Source organism: Acomys russatus, chromosome 29 (genome assembly GCF_903995435.1).
Source record: "Acomys russatus chromosome 29, mAcoRus1.1, whole genome shotgun sequence".
NCBI lineage: Eukaryota > Metazoa > Chordata > Mammalia > Rodentia > Muridae > Acomys > Acomys russatus.
Window position 1 is genome coordinate 30,388,340 of NC_067165.1, and position 10,096 is coordinate 30,398,435.

At 49.1% G+C, this 10,096-nt stretch overlaps 1 protein-coding gene across 3 annotated transcripts; it reads left to right on the top strand.

The window, feature by feature from the left end:
• Nucleotides 1-282: 282 nt before the first annotated feature.
• Nucleotides 283-6,867, top strand: Znf436 (zinc finger protein 436). 3 transcript variants are annotated; one of them, XM_051171510.1, is made up of 4 exons: nucleotides 283-391; nucleotides 1,674-1,766; nucleotides 2,510-2,636; nucleotides 5,458-6,867. In XM_051171510.1, the coding sequence occupies exons 2-4, from the start codon at nucleotides 1,734-1,736 to the stop codon at nucleotides 6,711-6,713; spliced, it is 1,416 nt and encodes a 471-aa protein (XP_051027467.1). In that variant the 5' UTR covers nucleotides 283-391; nucleotides 1,674-1,733; the 3' UTR covers nucleotides 6,714-6,867. The 3 variants fall into 3 exon arrangements, with proteins under 3 accessions (XP_051027467.1, XP_051027469.1, XP_051027468.1); XM_051171512.1 differs by lacking the exon at nucleotides 1,674-1,766 and having other exon boundaries at nucleotides 284-391; XM_051171511.1 differs by lacking the exon at nucleotides 283-391 and having other exon boundaries at nucleotides 1,074-1,766; nucleotides 2,399-2,636.
• Nucleotides 6,868-10,096: the final 3,229 nt, after the last annotated feature.

The following is a 10,096-nucleotide window of genomic DNA, read 5'->3' on the forward strand; positions in this document are numbered from 1 at the left end:
CTGGCTGGGGAGAGGGAAGGCTGTCAGTCCTTCCCTTTAGACCTTTAGAGGACTCTTGCTGAACACAGCTTAGGTGCTGCGGGTGTCTGTTGGCCTGCTGTTGTGGTCTCGGGAATCTGTTTATGAGCCTGCGGCTTCCTGGAGCTATAGACCAGTATCTGCAGTCTGGAGGAAGCCTTAGCTCATCCTAAGATCAAACACTGTCCTTTGCCTGTTCATCTATGGATTCGGATTTCTACCCGTGGCCCTGAGATCTCTGGACTCTGCTGCTAACAGCAAGACTCTTTCGGAACGTCAGGCCTCTTTAGAACTCAGACTTTGGGATCTCAGGCCTCTTGAGGATCTTGGAGCCAGGGACCTCCGCGTCTAGAGTTTTCGCAGGCCAGGAGAGGTAAGCCTCTACCTTTGCTCCTAACCTGGGTTTGTGGCTTCTTTGAAACAGAGACTGCTAACATCCGTAGTACCCTTTCCCGGTCCAGATCATCGCAGGGGCAGGGTCTTCATGGTGTTGGGAGTGTTCTCCAAGAAACCTTTCAGCAGAGAGACCCGTCAACAGTGCAAGGACCCTGAGTTTCCACTCTGAAGCCAGCTATCTCCCCTACACACCCTCACCCTCCCCCGCTTTGATTTCAGTGTTCTAGTGTCTTTAGATAAGTGCACTTAAGTCCGGGTCTCTATAAAAGAGTGCAAGGACCTCCCTAGAGGGTTAACATCCGAAAACACTGGGCCGGGCGGCTGACTACACTCCTACACAGGGAGGGCGGCACGAGGCGTCCTGGGATATGCAGTCTGCAGGCGGGATGCAACTGCTGCCAGGCCTACTGGGAGTTGTAGTCCAAGGATCCAGAGAGCTAGTGCTGCAGGCAAGTGCTGGGACGTGTCGTGACTACGTGGGCGGGGCCCAAAGTTCCATCGCCGCCTGAGAGTCTCCCGAGGGAGGGAAAAGGAGTCTTTTCTCGTTCTGGCCTGGGCTGTCAAAGGAGGGCTGATCCCAGCTGAGATTAGCCCAGGCTGCCACACTCAGTCTGACTTCGCGGATAATATCTGATTCAAAGAGGAAAACAGGGAGGCCTTCTTTGCTGAATCATGCAATAGTCTCCGAGGAGAAAATGGGGGATACATCGACTGGTCTTGAAGGACGCAGTCCTGTCTCCTCTCTTTTGTTCTTTTTCTTCCCCTGCTTTTGGCCTCTAAGTGGCCTTTGTACGCCAGAATGAGACTTCAAGTCCCGGCAGGCCACGAGCCGCGCGCACGCGTGGTTGGAGATGCTCGGCCACGCCGCAGGAGGAGGGCTGATGGTTTAGCATTTGATTGGTCGGGTGTTTTATGAGCTTTTTCGCTGATTGGCTGAGATTGCTGCCGGAAAGGTCCCAGCCCGGAGATGGAAGAGCAGAGGCGTTCTATGTGCTGGCTGGAAAGCCTCATCTCTCAAATAGCGTCGTCCTGACCCCTAAGCCAGGAGGCATCTAACCACAGCCTGTCCTCTCCTACTCTGTCTAGCATTGCATGCACTCGATATTAACAAGACACGGAGAGTGGTTCACGCTCGGGAGTCAGGGAAGAGAGTGACCAGTCCTGGGCCTTCCCCTCCTACCCTGCGAGCAGAACTCCAGCCCTAGGGAGTGGGCAGGGCCTCTTGCCGCGCCTCACGCCCTGCTTTCCCCCTCCTTCAGCGTTGTCTGCTAGCTGCTTTTCCTGCTCTCTCTCCCTGGAGACGAACGCTTGAGCCCGAGATGGCAGCCACCCTGCTCATGGCTGGGTCCCAGGTAAGCCGGGGGTGGCTTTCCGGACCTCGCCTGTGCTTACCCATCCCGCTGGGTGTTTCCCGGTTCTGCAAACCCCTATAGGAAATTCCCTGGGATTAGCTCATTTGGTCTTAATGTTGGCTAATATAGCCATATGCAAGCATATATCAAGCACCTATTGTATGCCTTTAAGCATTGAGAATAAAACAGAACAGGTTGGGTGGTACCCTCCCTGCCAACAGTCTGTAGGGAGAAAGATGCATCCGGTTAACCAAGACACACTATGATAAGAACTCCGTTTGCCTTAGCAAGAAAGTGTTGCGACCTGCGAACCGGTGAGTGGTGGAGGGATTAATTCCCAATGCAGTGTTCCAGGAAGGAGTGAGGAGCGAAAGGGTCGAGGGAACAGAACAACGGTTGGCTCTAGAACTGGACCATAAAGAAGAGAATTTCACTGGTCTAAAGAAAAAGAGAGCGTTGTATGGAGATGTATTGAGCCGTGTAAGTTCTAGGTCTGTTCTGAAGAGGACGTGGCTACAGGACAAGGGTCCTCAAGTGGGCAGGGATATCTAGTAGATCGCCCCTGCCTTTTGACCACATGTTACCCCCCCCCCCCCCCTATTTCTTTCTTGTTTCTTCTTTGGACTCTACAGATGAGACTTAATGCCATTGCCTTCTCGACATTTCTAACCATGTCTCTAATTTCAAGAAGAAGAGCTGGTCCTAAGCTCCCAGATACCAAGTAGTCAGTTGTGTGATTTCAGGCCCCTGTGACATTTGAAGATATGGCCATGTACCTCACCCGGGAAGAATGGAGACCCTTGGATCCTACACAAAGAGATCTTTACAGGGATGTGATGCAGGAGAATTACAGAAATGTCGTCTCCCTGGGTGAGTGAGAGTTTTTATCTTTTTTTTTTTCCCACCAAGTACGGTTTTTTTGTTGTTTTGTTTTTTGGTTTTTTTTCCCCAAGTACCGATTTGAAACAAGTCAAAAAGGCTTAGGTCTTTCAGTACAGCCTTGTTTGTTTGTTTCTTTGTTTGTTTTCGAGACAAGGTTTCTCTGTGTAGCCTTTGCTGTCCTGGAACTCACTCTGTAGACCAGGCTGGCCTCGAACTCAGAGTTCCGCCTGCCTCTGCCTCCTGAGTGCTAGGATTAAAAGGGTATACCACTATCACCACTGCTGCCTAGCTCATGCAAATCTTTAAATATGGGAAGGCCCACATTATACGGTCTATTAAAAAAAAAAAAAAAAAAAAAAAACCAAGTAAAGAGGTTTCTGCAGTTTCATAGACTTTCAGGGTTCTCATGCCCTGAGTCATTTGCCATTCTGCAGCTTGTTCGTACAGATCACTGACCAAACAGGTCTGACTCTGTGGTGCTCGCCGCCGGGACATAAATGCCCTGTAAATGGCGCCTTTTCTCTAAGGCACTGGATGATGATGGGTTCTGAAGTGGTTCACAGCAGGGCAGAAGCGCCACCCTCTTGTATTTGTTTTGGCTCCATAGCTGCAGCTTTGCCTTAGGTGCTCAGGGTCTTGGCTAGGGATGTTTCAGAGGTGAGCATCCTTCAGGTGTGTCACATTGTTTCAGAAGAGCCACTGAATAGTTAGATCACAAATCCTGTGAAGGGGAGAGCTTTGTCAGGCTGCGGGTGTAGAGTGCTTGAAGCCTTAGGGTTTAATCCTCAGTGCTACATAAAGCCAAACACAAGACTAAGGTATTTTAAAATGGTTTTATTCTCAGAACAAATGGTGACCCGAGGGGTTTTCTTAGTTTGGATTTTCTCTGATGTCCTAATTTCCTTGGAGGAGGATGATGATGATTCTTCTTCTTCTTCTTTTTTGTTTTGTTTTTTGTTTTTTGAGACAGGGTTTCTCTGTGTAGTCTAGGCTGTCCTGGACTTACTTTGTAGACCAGGCTGGCCTCAAACTCACAGCGATCGGCCTGCCTCTGACTCGCCTGGCTTCTTTTTTACTTTCTATTCATTTTTAGGTGACATTAAATAATGAGTTTCATCGTGATGTTTTCATATATATATGTGTCTGTGTCCATTGACCTGATTTGTTTCCCTCCCCTACTTCTTCCTTCAGCATTTGTCCCTTGAATTGCTCTTTAAAAACCGGCAACAATAACTCCATTGCCAAAAAACAAAATGAACAAAACCAAAAACGGGTTGAAGAGATTGAGTGTGTATTGCTCCTGCAGAGGACCTGAGTTCAGTTCCCAGCACCCATGTCAGGCAGCTCACAACTGTCTGTAATGCCAGTTCCAGGGCATCAGACCAGACGCCAGCTTCTGGCCCCTGAAGGTGCCTGCAACCACACCCATACTCCAACCCAGACACGGTACACATCCCAAGTGCTGGGAGGAAGTGTACTGCCACGCCCGGCTTAGAAAGGATCATTTTTTAAAAAGAGGCACTCGTGAGTCCTTATAGTCTATCTCAGGAGCATTTCTTAGAATTCCCGAAAGATTTACTTCTTACCCTAATAAATTTAGGGTTAGGGTTAATAAATGTTTTCAAGGCACTTTGTTGTTTTGTTTCTTCCTTTTTTTTTTTTTATTAATTTATTTTTGTTACATCTCAGTGGTTATCCCATCCCTTGTATCCTCCCATTCTTCCCTCTGTCCCATTTTCCCCTTATTCCCCTCCCCTATGACTGTTCCTGAGGGGGATTACCTCCCCCTGTATAATATGCATTTATATTCTGTCTGAATGGATGTCTGCACCGCATGCCTGCCTGGTACCCACGGAGGCTAGAAGAGAGTGTTAAGTCCCTTGGAATTGGGAGTTACAGACACTGAGCTGCCGGATGGGGTGCTGGGAACTAAACTCAGGTCCTCTGCAAGAGTCGCAAGTGCTCTGGACCACTGAGCATCTCTCAGGCCCTTCAAGATGGTTTTTATCATAGTGCTTCCTAGGACCTTTAGTGTATTATTAAACATTTGGACTTCTTTGTTTGTTTGCTTGCTTCATTTTGTGTGTGTGTGTGTGTGTGTGTGTGTGTGTGTGTGTGTGTGTGTGTAAGATGGGGTAAATGTATATGTGTGCACATGGATGTGCAGATGACATTTGCCTGTGCATAAGCCAGAGGTCCACTTCCAGTATCTTCTGTTCTTTCCATCTTTGTTTGTTTGTTTGTTTGTTCTTTTGATTTTTTTGAGACAGGGTCTCTCTGTGTAGTCTTGGCTGTCCTGGACTCACTAGGTAGACCAGGCTGGCCTCGAACTCACAGCGATCCGCCTGCCTCTGCCTCCCGAGTGCTGCTGTGTATATTCTTAGCCACTAAGCCACCTCGCCTGCTTTAGGAAGACCACTTCACTTCTTGAGTCTTGGGTCTCCCCTTCACAGAGATGGACTTTCACCATCATTGTGACCATTAGCGTGTGTATTCATGTTAGGAACCTAGTGTGCTGACGGTACCATTGGGCTCAGTCCACCAGTTCACCCTCCCCTGTGGATGACGTACGGACTTCTCACCCGCGCCTGAGATCAACTGAAAAGAAGGCTAAAAGAGTGATAGCTCAGTGCCAGAGCTGGGCGTGGTGTAGCTGAGTGTTAGAGCATTTACACGGCCTGCACACACTCCTGGGTCTCTGTAGCACTGTGAATAGAGGAGTAAGTCAAACCCCTCAGTTTAGTGCCTAGAATACAGCGGGCGTGTTCGTGCACTGACCCGTCTCTGCGTTATTTACTCTTCCTTACAGACTTTGAGATCAGGAGCGAGAATGAAGCGAACCCGAAACAGGAGTTTAGCGAAGACGTGGAATTTGTAACCATGGCTGAAGAGCCGATTGAGACCGCCGCCGAGAAGAATGGCGAAAGCGAAGAGGCCTTTGAAAGCGGAGACAGGCCAGAAAGACAGTGGGGAGATCTGACGGCGGAGGAGTGGGTAAGCTACCCTCTCCAGCAAGTCACCGACCTGCTTGTCCACAAAGAAGGCCACACGGGCATCCGCTATCACATATGTTCTCAGTGTGGGAAGGCCTTCAGTCAGATTTCAGACCTCAACCGCCACCAGAAAACCCACACGGGAGACCGACCCTATAAGTGTTACGAGTGCGGCAAGGGCTTCAGCCGCAGCTCCCACCTCATCCAGCACCAGAGGACGCACACGGGCGAGCGGCCCTACGACTGCCACGAGTGCGGCAAGAGCTTCGGCCGGAGCTCTCACCTCATCCAGCACCAGACCATCCACACGGGCGAGAAGCCGCACAAGTGTACCGAGTGCGGGAAGAGCTTCTGCCGCCTCTCCCACCTCATCCAGCACCAGCGGACGCACAGCGGCGAGAAGCCGTACGAGTGCGAGGAGTGCGGGAAGAGCTTCAGCCGGAGCTCCCACCTGGCCCAGCATCAGAGGACGCACACGGGCGAGAAGCCTTACGGCTGCAACGAGTGCGGGCGCGGCTTCAGCGAGAGGTCCGACCTCATCAAGCACTACCGCGTCCACACGGGCGAGAGGCCCTACAAGTGCGACGAGTGCGGGAAGAATTTCAGCCAGAACTCCGACCTGGTGCGGCACCGCAGGGCCCACACCGGGGAGAAGCCGTACCACTGCAACGAGTGCGGGGAGAACTTCAGCCGCGTCTCCCACCTGGTCCAGCACCAGCGGACTCACACCGGGGAGAAGCCGTACGAGTGCACCGCCTGCGGGAAGAGCTTCAGCCGCAGCTCCCACCTCATCACGCACCAGAAGATCCACACCGGCGAGAAGCCGTACGAGTGCAACGAGTGTTGGCGAAGCTTCGGGGAGAGGTCGGATCTGATCAAACACCAGAGAACCCACACGGGAGAGAAGCCCTACGAGTGTGTGCAGTGCGGGAAAGGCTTCACGCAGAGCTCTAACCTCATCACGCACCAGAGAGTTCACACAGGAGAGAAGCCTTACGAATGTACCGAGTGTGACAAGAGTTTCAGCCGGAGCTCAGCGCTGATTAAACACAAGAGGGTTCATACCGACTAAGCCCAGCTGTGGTCCTGAGTAAGAAATGAGACATCCGAAGGTCAGGTTAGATATCGGCGAGCTTCCTTAGGGCCACAGTTTGAAAACAAGAAAGAAGACAACCCTTTTGAAATTCCGACTTACAGCTTCAGGGATGCTCTCCCTTCCTCCAAAATCACGATATATATATATTTTTTAAATTCACTTGATTAGTATATAAATTGTTTCATCAAATCCAGCCCCTCATCCCAAGTAACTTAAAGGCTGAAGACCAGAGGACAAGGTGCTGGTGGGTGCTTAGGCCTGGAGATGGAGTAGAAATTTAAAAGGTTTTTCCCCCCCCTCTTGTGGCCCACAAAGACTGCAGTGGGAACATAGAACCGAAATAGGGTCATGGCAGCTGCTTTGGCAGAAGGCAGGCGGACCTGTCCCCAGTTGCCACTGTTCAGACACTGTAGTAACGGGGATCACACACTTCCCTTCCAAAGGGCACTTTCTTTTTTTTTTTAAATATTCGTATCTTACCATCTTCTTGCACACAGGGTTCTGCACGCTGAGGGCAGAGATCACATTGTTTCTCCTTGTTTCTCAAGGAGTACAGCTTCCATGTTTTTGAAAGCTGACGGGAGATACAATGTGAGAGAAAAAAGGAGGCACAGGTTTGAGGACCAAGGGCCCAGGATGGTGGTGATGTCAGCAAGAGATGGAAACCCATTGATACTGCCATTAATCAGGTTTATGTATTTTCTTCAAAAATCACTTTAGGGAAACTGCCTTTAGGAAAAGAGAGGGCTGGAAGTGACGATGAGGTGAAAATAGGAAGTGAACTGAGCCCAGCCCCCCAGCCCCCAGGGAGGGCACACAGAACCCTTCCCTTCCCAGGGGGCAGTCACTTCTGTGTTCTTTGCCGTCTGACAAGATCACTTGCCCCTGTACTGCTAACTCTAGGGTTTGATAGGGCCACAGCCCAGTCTTTAGCTTAGCTTGCATAAAGGCATGTGTATGTACAGTGAACTGTGTATTCTGACAGCAGAAACCGAGTTCATAAGAATTCCTAAGCATGTTCTTGCGTGATGTAGATCATAAGTTAGAACTGTAGACATCGCTCCAATGTGAGAAGTGTCCTTTATTTGTCCTTTGTTATGGAAACAAAGTTAACATTAGTGCTCAAGCGTGCACTCTCCTGTAAGGCCCAGTTTTGTACAGAACTAAGCGCTTGTACGTGTCCATCAACTGTGAGAGAATGGCTGGGCGGTTAGGTCCGTTGCCCTTTCTCAGACTGAATTATCTTCTTCTGTGGTGAAATGGCCTCATCCGAAGGAAGAAAGGAATAAACCTAGAGGAGATTATGTCTCCAGCCTCCGATTGAAATGGCTAAAATGAGAGGTGACAGTATAGCCCAGCACCTCAGTTCTCCTTAAAGCCCAGCTTTGGTGCTTACTCAGCCCTGAGGGGATGGAAGGGAGTTGGCACTCAGGAGCTGGGCCTGGAGCGAGCAATATATATATAAATATATATATATATATATATATATATATATATATATATATATATATATATATATATATCTGTATATATATATTTAAAGAGCCTCAGTGTATTTCTATGGTGCTTACTTGCAAACATAACTTTATTTTTTTTTTTAAATTAAAACCCTTTTTGTTCAAGTTTTTTGAGATTTGGCACTTAAAGAGCAGTGCTTTCATAGCTGGGCGTGGTGGCGCATGCCTGTAATCCCAGCACTCAGGGAGGCAGAGGCAGGTGGATCTCTGTGAGTTCAAGGCCAGCCTGGTCTACAAAGTGAGTCCAGAACAGCCAGGACTACAAGAGAAACCCTGTCTCAAAAAAAAAAAAAAAAAGTGTTTTCACACTATAGTCACTGCAACCACAGCTGGATGATACCGTATCACTTACTAGTGGATGAAAAACTACTCCCAAGGGCCTCTAAGTGGCCACTCCCATAGGAGTCCGAACTTGGGCCAGGGCACCTGGTTTCTATTCTGTACAAAGTCTTGCCTACTGTGGGTATTCATATTTTAACTGTTAGGTGACTTACATATTCTTGGTAACTAAACTCATATGTCTTCCGGATCAGTGTAGCCGATGACTTGGTGGAGTTCAGCATTCTCCGATGGCTTCTTTGAGTCGCTGTTAGGGACTGCTTGGAAGTGGTTTGCAGAACACAGCACCTCTGACCCAACTTCATTTCACCCCTTTTCCCTCTCCTGTTTCTAACACACGCGCACACGCATGCATGTACACGCTCGCACCCCTGTGCTCCCCACCCCCGCTGCACCCCCACACCTGCCCGGCCCCGTTAGCTGCTTTTGCCTTCTAGGAGATGAAGGGCTCCCGAAAGCTTTCTGATTGCCTCCCCATCTCTCCATATGTGTCCACTCCAGCTGGTGGCTAAAAAGGCACTGGCCGTGCCAGCTCTGTCCACTCCGCCTTTCCTGAGCTGACCGTTGTGGAAGCCGTGCGTCTGCCGTGCTTCGCTAATGCTATCTGCATGCCTTCTGTTCACGAGTCCCTGGGGCTGTTTCTGCACATACCCGGATGTTCGGTGGAGAGTGGATGAACAAGTAGAAGCTGTAGAGCAGATTCCCTCAGTATTGGTCAACTATCCTAGTGTCTTGTTTATAGCTGTATTATCCTAACAGTCTTCTATAATTAAAGGGATACTTTTTAAAATCAAAACAACTGAGTTATTTCGGTAATCTCAAACTCCTTGGTATCAGAGCCTCATCAGGCTTCTTACAATTGAGCGTGGTCATCTTTTCACACTTATGCTTTGTGCAGGTTGTACGGGGTATTTTGCCTAGGCTTTTCCAGGAGAAACTGAGGGTACGCTGTCTTGAACTCTGAGTAAGCCACATCTCGTCTGGTCAGTGTAAAAGCCCGGATAGTTTCCTAAGAAGTTCATGCCAGTGGCAAAAGGGTTATGGAAGTACTAGTGTGACTAGTTTACTATTTTTGCAGGGGTTGGGGGGGGGAAGGAAAGCACCCCAAAAGTAAAAATTAGAGTTCTAAGGGGATAGAGCGGTGGCTCAGCAGTTAAGAACATTGGCTGCTCTTCTAGAGGACCCAGGTTCAATTCCCAGCACCCACATGGCAGCTCACAACTATCTGTAACTCCTGTTCCAAGGGATCTGGCACCCTCACACAGACACGCAGGCAGAACACCAATGCACATAAAAATAAATATATCTTGCCAATATATATATATAATATCTTTGAAGAAGAAGAAGAAGAAGAAGAAGAAGAAGAAGAAGAAGAAGAAGAAGCCGCCTAGCGCTCAGGGAGGCAAAGGCAGGTGAATCTCTGAGTTTGAGGCTAGCCTGGTCTACAGAGTGAGTTCCAGGACAGCCAGAGCTACACAGAAACCTTGTTTCAAAAAAAAAAAA